Source organism: Medicago truncatula, chromosome 4 (genome assembly GCF_003473485.1).
Source record: "Medicago truncatula cultivar Jemalong A17 chromosome 4, MtrunA17r5.0-ANR, whole genome shotgun sequence".
NCBI lineage: Eukaryota > Viridiplantae > Streptophyta > Magnoliopsida > Fabales > Fabaceae > Medicago > Medicago truncatula.
This window is the reverse complement of record NC_053045.1, coordinates 31,568,649-31,583,670: the sequence shown is the minus strand read 5'-3', so window position 1 is coordinate 31,583,670 and position 15,022 is coordinate 31,568,649. Positions and strand designations below refer to the sequence as shown.

The following is a 15,022-nucleotide window of genomic DNA, read 5'->3' as shown; positions in this document are numbered from 1 at the left end:
CCACAAAGAATCCATGGGAGATTTGGGAAGAGTTTGGAGCTTTCCATTCATATCATGGAAAATACCTTTACTTCTTTGCAACCTTAAAGAAGAAATTTGTAGCTAGCTCACGCATAGTTCACACTATTGGACTTCGTAGATAGGAGGGTGAAGATGCTGGGAAAATATATTTTGCGAACAAAAGTTTCTGGTTTCGTTTAGAGAAATGAAAACGGGTTGAAATGGTTTAGATGATTATGGTTTCGTTTGGGTGCAGAAGAGCAGATTGAGATTTGCGATGAGAAGCTATGGGAGAAGATGAGAAGTCTTAGAGAATTAGGGATTCTGATTTGGGGGTTGTGGTGGGAAACTAGGGATTCTGATTTGAAGGGTCACGTGACTCCCTTTCTTTTAAATAATTTATTTAATTTTTTATTTTTTTAAAATTCGATTTACACACATGGACTTCATTAATTGAAGACACGTCATCAAAATGAGACATATCAACACTGAAACATATGAGGGGTCATCAAATCGAAAGGGGGCAAAAGAGAGGGTGCAAAATTGTTCATTTAAAAAGATGGGGTGCAGAATTGCACAATTGACAAAAAAATAGGGGGCAAAAGTGCAATTAAGCCTATAAAGAAAACTACTACTTTCAACACTTTTGGGCAGACTTTTTTTTCTTCAAAAAATGCCTTCAATTTTCAATACAAACACATGTAACAAATAGATATGAATAAATTTAAATATTAAAAAAATGTAACAAACACGATATTGATATACATATGTCTGATTCTTTTTCTTCTTCATCATTTAAAAAGTGTAACAAACTAAATGAGTATATTTATATTTACTTTTTTATTATCCCAATTATACTCTTAAACAACTTTTTCTATAATAAAGATGTTGTTGGCGTCATTGAAATAGATAATCATGTTTAATTTTTCTATACTACATATAAAGAAAACTACCCCTTTTAGCATTTTTTGACTAACTTTTTCTTTCCAAAAATAGAGAAAACTACCCATTTCAACACTTTTGGGCTGAATTTTTCTTTCAAAAAATGCCCTCAATTTTCAATACAAATAACACATGTCATAAATAGATAAGAATAAATTTAAATATTACAAGGGAGCTTCTACAGTGCAGTCATGAAACTGACTTTTTTGAAAAAGTTAATTTTAATTTTAATGTTTGATGCATTTTTAAATTGTTGATTACTAATTAATGATCAATAGTAATTCATCTACTAATGCTTGCAACATCTTGGACTTACAGGTACTATATATAACAAACACGATATGGATATACATATGTCTGATTTTTTTTCTTCATCATTTAAAAAGTGTAACAAGCTAAATGAGTATATTTATACTTACTTTTTTATTATCTCAATTATACCCTTAAACAATTTTTTCTATAATAAAGATTGTAGTTGATGTTATTGAAATAGATAATCATGTTTAATCTGGTTTGTTATAACTATAGAAAGCAACAAACATTTATATTTTTAGTTTTAATCAAAATTAAAATTTCATAAAAAAAAAAAAAAAAAAAAAACATAGTTTATAATTTTCAAATTTTAGCGCAGTAAAAAGAGCGGAAACGTGGGCGTCTTTTCGCTGGTATATATAATGTGTGTGTTTTGGATAAACTATATTCACATCATATTTTTTATTTCTTAAAAAAGATCTAAAAAAAATTAATTTATATATAGTGGCAATATAGAACTACTTTACACATGAATCAAATAAAATAATACCAAGTACATATTTATGGAGATGTTTTATGAAATTGACTAAAAAAAGTGGCACTAGGGTGTTATTTAACTGGATACATGTGCAAAATAGATTTACACCGTCATTACATATAAATTAACCTTTTAAAATAATTAGCTAACTTAAAAATATAATTAATTAAGAAAGTTGATAGAAATATTAAATTTGTTGATAATTGAGTTTTTTTTTACAAGTTTATCATTCAAGAGGGATAATTTGTTTATTTTTTGAGAGGAGAGTTTTTTAGACAAAATGAGAGGAGAGGGTTGGTTTATACTCCCATCATATATGTATGTTTTCCAGCCCCTAATTGAGTGTTTAGAAATAAGTCAGTAAAGAAATAGTTAATATAGTTAAAAACTTAAATGGGTGTTATGATAATTTAACAACCCCTGATTTAATAGTTTTCTTTGGAGCCATCCCATATAAACAAACAATCCAAGAAAATGAACACTTAACATTGCATCTTCATTTCCACTAGACCCACATCAACAAATCAAATTATCCTCCTCATACATAAAGTACATTAACTAGTATAACTATTATAATATAACTGGAAGGAATGTAAGACGAGATGGCATGAGAAATTTTCTCAGCGGCATCTACAACATCTTGTCCTTGATTCGCGATATTTCCAACATCTTTTGCAGTTTCACCAATCCTATCTGCACCTTCACTAACAACATTGAAGACCCCTTGCATGCTTCTACGAGTGGAAGGCAATGTCAGGTGAACATGGGTTGGAGAGTAAGTGGTGGGAAGATTCTTAACCTCTTCAGAAAGCGCCATGGTAGGAAGAGTATCAACTAGGAGCATGAGCAGCGCTAAGGTCATGACTTTGGACATTTTTGTATGCAAGAGAAAGTAATAATAAGCTTTATTGTAGAAGAAAATGGATTTAATTAATGTATGATTCTCGTTTTATATATAGATGAAAAATGAATGCCCCAACCAGGATTGTCTGGTGTCAAAGTTTGTTAGGAGATTAACTCACACCTATAAAATTAGAGGTCAACTTAGTTTTTATTAGCAAGTTAATAGTTTTTATTCGAGTAGATTTGCCATTAATAGTTTTATTACAGAGTTAATTTTGACCACTCTCTGTAATTTCTTCTCAAGCAATTTTCCCAAAGAGAATACTTTTACATTTCAAATATGGTATTAGAACATATTCTGGTTTTCCCGATTTTTTTTATTCTCTCGTCGTTGACCCTAAAGTCTCGATGACATGGATAATTCTTCTGCTGAATATGATGTGAAATCATCACTGATTCATTCTGACTTCTCCACTTTGAAACCAACCTGTCAATGATTTTACTCAATCTCCATGTTATCTTCATCCTGCTGAAATATAGGCCAAGTTTTGGTTTCACCTTAATTAAATAACACAAATTACCATTCATGGAGCCGCAATATGAAATGTTCCTCATATCAAAGAACAAGATCAAGTTCATAAATGGCAATTTACTTGCACGAAAGGAAGACGACCCCATATTTAATTATCTAGAGTGTTGTAATAGCATGGTCGTGTCATGGATTACTCGCACACTTTCTCCACAGAGTGTCGTGTACATTGACAATGCTAAAGTTTTGTGGGACAACCTGTGTCACCAATTTACCAAATTTACTCATTTCAAACTTTTTGATCTCCTTCAAGAAATTCACTCCATGAAACAAGGAGAATGATATGTTAATGAGTTTTTCACCGACACAAAAATTGTTTGTGAAAATTTAGAGAATTTGCGTTCAATCCCTATCCAATCTTGCAATGTTAGATGCAATTGTGATGCCTTTAGAATTATGCGCAACCAATGCGAGATTGAGTATGTCATCCGTTTTCTGAAAGGGTTATATGTTGATTATAGCATAGCCAGATCTCAAATCTTGCTCATGAAACCTTTGCCTTCAATTTGTGAGATTTTCTCCCTTATTATTAAGCAAAAAGATCATTTGGCCAGTACTTCATCCTTTTAGCCTACAGTCTTGTATAATGTAAAAGAAATACCTACATATGGTAGAGACATTTTTTACCCGTGAGGTTGTGGCAGATCTCATGCAGGAAGTCACGGTCATAAAAAATAATGCACTTTCTATTCTAGACTTGGTCGCACTATTAAGCATTGTTATTTCAAGCACGACTTTCCTCCGGGTTATAAACCACAATATCGGTCCAATGTTATTGAGTCGTCTACTCGACATCATGATAATTCAAGTATTTTATTCATATTCCTTGGATCATTGACACCAGTGATACCGACCATGTCACAAGACTTAATAATTTAGGTATTGTACTTTCTCCATTGAACCCAAGAGTTGATACTATTAAAGTGCGGGTTGAATATCCACCGTTGACAATCAATTATATATAGAAAGAACAAACCTGATCATGAAGATTTGTCATAACCAATATTTATATCATAATGCTATTAGTTATTTTGATAAGTCATGTACTCAATATAAAATCAAATATAACACAAATATTTTCAACTTATTTATCAAATAACTAATACATGCATCATAAATTATGTGTTAAATTTAAGTTTAATGTGTAAATACATTCCATAATAAATTCAAATAAATATCACAATAGAAAATAAATAATGAACAAAAAATCACTAATATTTTTTATCACTTTCCTCCATGAACACTTATCAACTTGTAATAATATAAAACATACCTGATAACCTGAATTATTTACAATATCAAGATCATTTTTTTGAAAGGATCAATTACTTTCATATTGCCATACATATTTAATATGGTATCATCAATTTTAAATATAATAATTTCTTACACAAAATAACATTGAAAATATGCCCTTGATATTTATGATAATTCACACTTGTCATTGTTATAGCAGGCCATATATAGTCTATGATGTTGGTATAATCAGCAGGTTCATGAGTGAACCTAGAAGCTCTCACTTGCTTGCAGCTAAAACAATGATGAGATGCATCAAGGGAACTCTAGATTATGGCATATTTTTTCCTGCAAATTCCAGTCGAGCTACTATGAACCTAATTGCTTATTATGACGCATATTGGTGTGGAGATTAGCAAGATAGAAAAGCACTTTCCGGATACTTGTTTAAGTTCCTTGATGTTCCAATATCATGGGTGCTAAGAAACATCCGGTGGTTACTATTTCAACCGGTGAATATGAGTATAAAGTAGGTTGCTTAGCTGCATGTCAAACAATATGGTTGGATTATGTGTTAAGAGAACTGAAGATAGAAGTTTGCAAGCTTACTGCGTTGCTCGTTGATAACAATATGCTATAGATTTAGCTAAAAACCAAGTGTTGCATGTCAGAAGTAAACACATAGAGGCAATATTTCACTTTATCAGAGAACAAGTGAATAAATAAATGCTTAAGGTCATACATTGTCCCATTGAGGAACAACTATCTGATGTGCTTACAAAAGATGAAAAGATTGACAGATTTGTCAAGTTAAGATGCATGATTGGAATGGTGAAGCTAGAGAACTTGAATTAAGGGAGGATGCTAGTTTTTAATTCAAGTTAGATTACTTGCATTGTAAAAACACATATTACTTGCATTGTAAGTTATACACTGCTACACTATTAGTATTTCTACCTGTAGTTTAATGACCAAACTAATGTCAAAATTTATGGATGGAGATAATCAAATCTGAGACATTGAGAGGAGTATAATTCAAGCTTGCAATCTAACACCATCATACCAACCCAAATTGGTCTTAGGTTTGTGTTGTGTTGATTATTATAATTTAAAAATGAAGTAATCAATCCTTTTTGTGTATTAAAATGGTTGAATCGGTTATGAGTATATGACTTCTAAAATGTTTGTATGGTGTACATTGACTGGTTTATGAGTATTAAGGGTGAGAATTGGCCGGGCCAAGACGGACTTTGTTTAAATAGGTCAGGCCTAGTTGAAAAAACTAAAGTCTAAGTCTGATCTATTAGCATGTCAAAGGCTTTATTTTAAACCTCACTTTGCCTTTTTAAAAGTCAAACCTGACCTATTAGCCTATCTAAAAGCCTAATTTGTACTAACATTTTTTTTTTTTTTTGAAATAATGTGCTAACAATTTTAAATATAACATTTGACCTATTATAAAAAGGCTAATAAACATATATATTTTTTTAAAGGCTAAATGGTAAATAAAATTTTGTAAAGCATGTACATCCATTTCCCCCACTTTATTAACATATATATTGCATGTATATCCAATAAAATTTTGTAGAGCTAGCACATCCATTTTGTAGAGGTTAATACGCGTGTATTATATAATGTATTTTGTAGAGGCTAATACACGTGTATTATATAACGTAATATATATAATTACACATATATGGATCGGCCTGATAGGTCTAATAGGCTTTTCTAGTAGTATATATAATTATCCACTTCAATGCCTTTGGAAGAAATCTTGTGTCGTAGAACAATACCTTTTGCCACCATGAAGTGACATTTTTCCCGGTTGAGAACAAAATTTGTTTCAACTCACCATTTTAGTACAATTTCTATGTTTTTCAAACAACCATCAAAGGATTCCTCAAACACTGAGAAATCATCCATGAAATTCTAGATTCATTTTTAACTAAATTTTTGAAGATTACTTGCATACATCTCTCGAAAGTTTTAGGATTATTACCCTTGTTGAAGGGAATTCTCCTATAACTAAACACACCAAAGGGACATGTGAAAGTTGTCTTCTCATGATTTTTTGTATTAATTATACTCGATGGAGATTAAACATTTCAACTTTAGTTGATCAATCTCTATGTCTTGTGTTAATGCCATACGGTTGATTGATTTTGCAGTTGTTCTGTTAAATGCTCATATATTAGACGTTTCTTTCAATATGGGTTGTTGATCTTGCTTTATTTTCTTAAATTCGTACAAGATGATCAGGCCCGACCTTGAGGATGCAAGGTGCTCAACTAGGCTGGACCTCGAAATACTACGGGCCTCTAACGAAAAATTAAATCTAATACCCACCCCCTACTTAAATATATATATGTTATATACTTTTCTTTCTTTAGTATACGTTTGAGTTTTTTTCTAGACTCTAGTTCTCCTTTTTGTACATAAATCGGATCCTATCAAACCACCTCTAATTTGTATAATCACTTAATCAGTCAATTTGGAAAGCTATTTCATTGAAAGAATCACAACAATCATTTTTTTCTTCGCATAAACCATTCGTTTTACCCTTTTCCACAACAGAGGAGTGACAAATCCAAACAACGCCGTTAGATAAATTTCACCTCTTTCACTTAATTTTTTTTAATTCCTTTCATGTTTAGAAGTTCTTCTGATTCTAATTTTTTTTAATAAAATTTAGCTACACAAAAAAAATTACGTTTTATTTTACTAAGGGCCAATCTGCAGATGATTGTTATGTTTCTTCAATTGTCGATCTTGATTTATTGAAGATCTTTGTACGAGATGATGATTTATATATATTGTTGTGTTCTTTGTTTATGCTTTCACTTTGTTTCCAGAGTGTGAGTCGATAGATTGTTGATTCAAAGACTCTTGTATTTTCATTACATATGTTATTTACGTGTTTTACCGGATGATAACTCATTGGAGGATGTTTAAACCTGACTCGTTCTCTAGAGCTTATTGCTAACATATGGCGTGTGAGACACAATTGCTTTGACCAAACACATTCTTTCCATGTGATTGTGAATATAGATTATTCTCTCTATTATAATTAGTTAAAATCACATGGACTAATTTATTCTGATATGAAAATATCAGAGACTAATTTAGATATTTTTTTCAACGATTATTTTGGGATGCTATTAAATTATGAGGACCAAATCGAATCTCTGTTCTAGCATCTTTTGTGCTTCTTTCAATAATCAGCTCTTGGATGATTATAGTCGCAATTGTGTATGTTACTAGACTAAATAGTGAATGACCCCATACTCTATTTTTGTGTTTTCTCATTTGCATGAGTTTAATCTATACACTTAGACAATTAGTTAATGGAAAATTATATAAATATTTTTTTTTAACGATTTCAATTCTTACAATGTTGTGATACATGTATTGCAAAAGTGATTCATGTATAGAAATAGGTGGCATTTAGTATGGGAATGGAGAGTTGTTTCCCACCATGGGAAAGTTTTTTTCAACCATTAGATTAAGAATGAGTATTAATTTTATCATGGACTGCCTACACCATATTTTTTCCTTTGTCTTTTACATTTTTTTTGTTCAGATCTATATTTTTTTTCTTTCCATGCTTATATACTTAACCATCATTTGGATCATCAACTTGCTTCTTCTGTGATAGAATCCCATCAAAATCCAAACTAGCTTCATCATCATCATTTGGATCATTTTGTTTATTAACACGCAACAATGTTACTACAATCATGTGCAAAACTTCATTAGAAACACATAACTATGTAGTTCAAAACATCACAAACAACAATGAAACAAAGGTTTCAAGTACCACAAAAAGAAGAAGAAGGAGAAGAAATGAAAATGCAGCAATAGAAATTCAACTACCCTTTGAGAATATGAACAAGAATGTTCATGTCCATGAGAATATTGGTGACCCTATTGTATGAGAATATTCCAGATCTTGAGTTTTTTTTGCCTTATACGTAATAGAGCAATAGAAAAAACATATAAACATAATGAAATCAATGTTGAAATTGATAGAGCGCAAGAGTATGATTACCGGATTATCAAAGAAAAAAATTCCAGATCTGAACAAAAAAAAGTGTAAAAGATAAAGGAAAAAATATGGTGTAGGCAATCCATGATAAAATTAATACTCCTCTTTAATCTAATGGTTGAAAAAAACTTTCTCATGGTGGAAAACAACTCTCCATTCCCTTGCTAAACTCCACCATAGAAATATTGTTTGGGTATTGTTGATTAAAATTTCTTTTGAATGTTAATTACCAAAATACCCCCTTCAATCTTGTACACAAGAATTTATATTATATTTGTCATTGAAAATGATAAATATGATTTGTTGAGTTTGTTACAATTTAAAAGTCATAAATACCTATATTTATAATTTTAATCAAAATCAAAGTTTTACATAAAATATTATTCATAATTTACCTGCGTTAACACAATAAAAAAAAAAAAAAAAAAGCAAAAAGAAATATATACAGATAATGACTTTTTTTTTAACTAAAAACAAAAATCAAAATTATAGTCCTGATTTTTATTTGTGTGCGCAATGAAAAATAGAGAGGGAGAAGAGAATGCATCTCTTCCACATCGTCTTCAGATACGTTTTATCCAGCTCATCGATCCGCGTCATACTTGAGTCAAAACACGATCCTGATCGTCTATCTCTCAGTCCATGTAACGGATAAAACAATTCCACGTCACCGATCCGCGACGGACCTCATTAGCCAATAGAAACACGAAAACTCTTTCCTATATAAATCACATTGCAACACTCTGAATTCATTCTTCAATTTCTCAAACCAAAACATTCCTTCTTCTCCGCATTCAAATTTTCTTTTTCTCTCAAAATTTTTCTCAGTTTGAAATGGAGGCAAGCACCAAGACAACAAAGAAGGGAGCAGGAGGAAGGAAGGGAGGAGGACCAAGGAAGAAGTCGGTGACAAGATCCATCAGAGCTGGTCTTCAATTTCCGGTTGGAAGAATCGGTAGATACTTGAAGAAAGGAAGATACGCTCAGCGTGTAGGCACAGGTGCTCCAGTATACCTAGCAGCAGTTCTTGAATATCTCGCTGCTGAGGTTCTTGAGTTGGCTGGAAATGCAGCACGTGATAACAAGAAGAATAGAATCATTCCAAGGCATGTGTTGTTGGCTGTTAGGAATGATGAAGAACTTGGTAAATTGCTTAATGGTGTTACCATTGCTCATGGTGGTGTTCTTCCAAACATTAACCCCATCCTCTTGCCTAAGAAGACTGAAAAAACTGCTCCTAAGGAGCCAAAGAAGGCTGGAAAGTCTCCAAAGAAGGCTTAGATCTGATCTGTTTTCAATCTTTAGATGATTGTGTTTATATCTAAGACTAGGGTTACTTTATGTGATATAAATCGGTTTTAGTGCTTTCATATAATGTAACTCCATCTTATTGCATTTCTCCTTTAGGACTTTTATCTATCAATGAAAATTATTCAATTTCAATATTATAAACTCGAATCTTATTGCATTTCAAGATTTTAATATTATGATAGTAATTTAGTAAATGAGATTTATACTTTAAAAGCTCATTGGCTAATTGTTACTTGTTCGTTAGTTTAGGGAATTGTGGAGTGAAGTGGAGATATGCGGGTATTGTGGAGAATTATTGTTCCGTGTAACATTCTGTTGAAAACAAATTGTCACCAATATGATAAAAAACTGGTGATAATGCTCTTTGTAGAATCTCTAGAGGAAAGTTTGTTATTAGATGAGGGTTTAGCAAAATTGAATGATTCTAGTTTAGGGAAAAAATTGGTGTAATTATGGTGTATAATCTTAAGTAGCTTGGCAAATTGGATTATTTGGGAGCATTGTTGGTTGGATGAGGGATTAAAAGTGTGATTGATCATGATATTATTATAACTATTGTTATGCGAATTCATAAAAGTTGCAGAACTTGTGAATGATTTGCAAGGGTGGTGATGTTTCTGCATAGCCTGGTGTGAGTTTTGGAGATTTCTCAGTTGCTCAAGCAGTCAAGCTTGTAAACAGTTATGTGGTGGTTTAATTAAACCTGTTTCCAGCTATTGGGTGCGAGTGTGTAATTTTAATGCCCCAAAGGGAATAAGTTTGCGTGGTTGCTCAAACACGATAAACTCTTTACTAATAGCAGATTGCAGATCATGTATCTGTGAACTGCAAACTGTCACAAGTGTATAATTACTATCAAAACAACATCGCATGTTCTTTGCGATTGTCCCTTAGCAATGGTGGCTTAACGGGGTTGATTATGGATGCATATGGTATTGAGTTAGGAGGAAGCTTTGGATTGGACTGGTTTTTAGACAATGACATGTCATACTTTGTGGAATTGAAGGAACAAAATGATGCATGATGAGGATATTGTGTCGCCTAGTAATCCTTGGCAAGTTAATTGTTATGCAGTTAGGGCTAAAACTGCTTCTGAGCATAACACCACCATATAATGACTGTTTTGGAAAGTATCAAGTGTTAGGCCCCTGAAAGTAGTTGGATCCATTTTAACACTGATGGCACATATAAAGGAGGGAGTCTTGCTGGATGCAGAGGAGTGTCACGTGGGAAGAATGGCAAATGGATCTGTATCTTTTCGAAAAGATTGGGGGTGTGTAGTGCGTATGTGGCGGAACTTTTGGGAATTTTTGAAGGTTTGAATTTGGCTCGACCGCATGGTTTCCATAAGATTGAGCTTCATGTTGTCTCGCAGGTAGTGGTTACTACGATTTCAAAATACATGTATCCAAGTTCAAAATAACTTGTGATTAAAATTAAAACTAGATGCAATTGGTACATGTTTAAGATCACAAGAACTTTGAACGTGAAAACAGTTAATACGAACGAACCTCATGAGCTGTAGAAGCATGATCAGATGCAAGCTCAACAGTTTCAGTAGCCACAACGAGAAATCCAAGCTAGCAAGAAAGAAAAAAAAGTGAACTTCCAAGTGAAGTTGTTGAGAACTTAAGTTGTAAAAATTAACAAATAATGAAAGTTTCAAGTGAGGGGAATAATACGGTTGGCAACAACTCTAGAAAAAAAGAAGGAAAGAACAACTTGTTTTGCAGTGAAAAAAGGTAGAAAAATAGATGTTTGACAGACTTTATGTCACATGAGCTGGTGGTATACTATTGCAGTCTCAATGATTTAATAATTGTTTGGTTTGGCGTTTGCAATTGAATTCTAGCGTCACAATGCCACTTCAACGTGACTTTACAAAGCTAGAAATTCTTGCTTCAGCCTAGACATCATTGATGGCCTGTCCACCGCAATTCTAAACACTGCATTAGGAGGATGGTTATTAGGATTATTGTGCCACTAAAGTTTTTCATTAAAATACAAAAAAGTATATAGAATCGAAAAGTTGCTGATATAGCTTAATTGAAAAAATTCCAATCCATTCAATGACACCAAAAGGAGAGAAGAAGCCATTAGTTTTTAGCATTTTAAGATCTTAATATTATGATAGGAATTTAGTAGAAGAGATTTATACCTTAAAGTTCATTTGCCAATGTGTACTAGTTTACATTTTTGAAAAAGCTTGAGACCTGTTTCTCCTACTCTAGTGTTATGGAATACTCTGCAGTTCAGTGACCAAATTATTGCAGAGAATTATGGATGCTACTTGTAACATTCTGTTGAAAACAAATTATCACAAATATTATAGAAAACTGGTGATAATGCTCTATGTTGTAGAATCTAAAGAAGAAAGTATGATAGTGAAAATTTGTTATTGGTTGAGGTTGTAGCAAAAACAATGATTCTAGTTTGTGGAAAGATAAAGTGAAATTATAACTAATGTTAGTAGCTTGGCGCATTGGATTATTTGAAAATTGAAATGGTGGATCAGTTCAAGCTGAGAAGTATTGTTGGTTAGATTAGAGATTAAAAGTGATCAACCTTGATATTAATATCCCAATTGGCATGTAATATGTTAAAGTTGAAGAGCTTGTCAGTGAGCACGGGGAGTGGAGAATGAATAATTTGCAAGGGTAGCTCCCTGTTGAAATTCTGGACAGATTTAGAGCCATCCCACCACCAAATATTGATTATGGTAGCGATGTTTGTGCGTAGGGCCTGGTACGCGTGTTGGTGATTTCTCAGTTGCTCAAGCTTATAAAGAGTTATGTGGTGATTTAGTTGAACCAATTTTCAGCTATTGGATGGGGGTGTTGAAAAATAATGCCCGAGAGAGAGTACGTTTGTGTGGTTGCGCAAACAAGATAGACGGTTAAGTAATAGCAGATTGCAAGTCATGCATCTCAGAACTGCATACACTGAATAGATACTATCGAAACGACATTGCATGTTCTTCGCGATTGTCCCATATCAATGGTTGTTTGCTTAAGACCGTTAATTCTAGATATCATAAGGAACTTTTCAACGCAGATTTGCAGCAATGGTTGGAGATGAGTATGGATACGGCGTTGAGTGAGCGGGAGGTCTGAAATCGGACTGGCTTTTGGGAGACGACATGTCATACGTTGTGGAATTGGAGGAACAGAACGATGCATGATGAGGATTTTGTGTCACCTAGTAATCCTTGACTGGAAATTAACAGGCTTGTTAATTGTCTCGTGGCTGGTGCTAAAACTGCTTCCATGCAAAACACTACAATTACAAATGACAATTTTGGAAAATATCGACTGGCATGGCTGGATCCGTTTGATCACGGTGGCACATATAAAGGAGGGAGTGTTGCATGGGGAGAATAGCAAATGGATCTGTGTCTTTTTGGAGAGATTGTGGTTAAGTAGCGCGTAAGTGGCGGAACTTTGGATAGTTTTTGAAGGTTTGAATTTGGCTGGTTTCCATAAGATCGAGCTTCATTTTGAGTTGCTAGTGGTTCTACGCTTTCGGCTAGTAAATGAGGGACGGTGTGGCAGGTCGGAGTATAGTGCAAAACATTAGACATTAAATGGAGCAGGATTGGGAAGTTCTAAGTACAATATTCTTAGAGAGAAGCAAATTTTCTGTGGATGATTTGGCAAAAATGGCTTGTGACAGTGTTTTTTTTTCTTAATTGCACTTTTGGACCCCTATCTTTTTAAAAGTTGTGGTTATGGACCCCTAACTAAGTTGTTCGATAATTTTATTATTTTATTTATTCAATAAAGTGAATTTTAGGTGAGGCCTACGTTACCCTCTCTTGTTTAGAGGGTAATTTACCATCTCATGATATCAACCAATCAAAATGTAATATACATATGTAACATTAAATGTCAAATAAATGAGTAGATTTTTTTCTAAAAATAAAAGAGTTAATCTTAATTTTTTTTTTTGAAGGAGAGTTAATCTTAATCATAAGGTAACTTTTAATACTTTTAATTTTTATTTAATTTTTTTTTTGAAACAACAAATGATTTTTTTTTTTATATTAAGGTGTTCAATCTTAATTAATTTACACTACAAGACTTATAATAAATAAAATTTTACATCAAATTTCTTTCATCTCGATGTCCTTAAATTCATCATTTACATTCATAAAATTTCTTCCATTCCAGAACCCCCAACGTGAGAACAAAAACATCTCCTTCTTTCAAATTTCTTCTTCTTTATTCTTCCATATTGATCAATTTTTGTTTCTTTTTCATTCTTCTTCCCATTTTGATTGTTCAATTTTGTCGTTCCAAATTGCCGCAATTTCCAATTATCATGAGAATTATCGTTGTTTCTAGAACCGCGTCAGGTATCGTGACTTATTTTTTTTTTATTTAAGCAGCCAACCTAATAAAATTTGTTAACACGCATAGACCTGTCTCACTATCAGCAAAAGCCTTTAAGTCCAAATAAAAGAACAAAAGCCTCATCACATAACCATTTCAACAGCAACCAAAAAAATGCTAGCAAACTCCCACAACATCACAGCGGCAACACCTGCTAGCAGTCCTCAAAGTACAACGGATGATTTACTCAATTGTTATAATTAACTACCTCACAACCAAGAAAAATCAAATCAAAAAGAAAAATCAAGTCATCATACCTAACGTTGTACTGAAAATAACAGCAATTCTCACGATATTTGAAATCATGACGATTCTCACGAAAATTGAAAAATGCGGCAGTTGGGAACGACAAAATTGAACAATCAAAATGGGAGGAATAAATTTTATGAATATAACTGATAAATTTAAGGACATTCAGATGAAAGAAATTTGATGTGAAATTTTAATTGTTCTAAGCAAGTCATGTACTGTAAATTAATTAAGATTGAACACCTAGATATAATTAAGGCAATATTGCATTATGGGTCCTTTATCTTATTTATTTGTAACACTTTAGTCCTTTGTCTTTATTTTTTCCCGTTTAGGTCATTTATCTCTCTTAAAAGCACATATACATCTTTTTCGCATTTTTTTTATTAAAAAATACATAATTTTATTTTTAAAAATATATTTTTATTAAAACTGAAAAAAAAATCCAAAAATATGATGAAGATGTTCATCATCTTCTTCCTTTGAATCTTCATCATCTTCTTTAAATAAATAAAAATTATACTAAAATATATCTCCAAATATCGTGAATTAATGTTATATTCACCTCAAATCTTATTTTAAACACAAAAATCAAAACCTTAATTTCACAAATGTTGCAAGGCGGA

The 15,022-nt window shown here is 32.4% G+C and overlaps 1 protein-coding gene across 1 annotated transcript; it reads left to right on the top strand.

The window, feature by feature from the left end:
* The first annotated feature begins 9,190 nt into the window (after positions 1-9,190).
* On the top strand, positions 9,191-9,897 carry LOC11417443 (probable histone H2A.3). The gene has a single exon (XM_003606596.4). The coding sequence runs from the start codon at positions 9,280-9,282 to the stop codon at positions 9,724-9,726; it is 447 nt and encodes a 148-aa protein (XP_003606644.3). The 5' UTR covers positions 9,191-9,279; the 3' UTR covers positions 9,727-9,897.
* Positions 9,898-15,022: the final 5,125 nt, after the last annotated feature.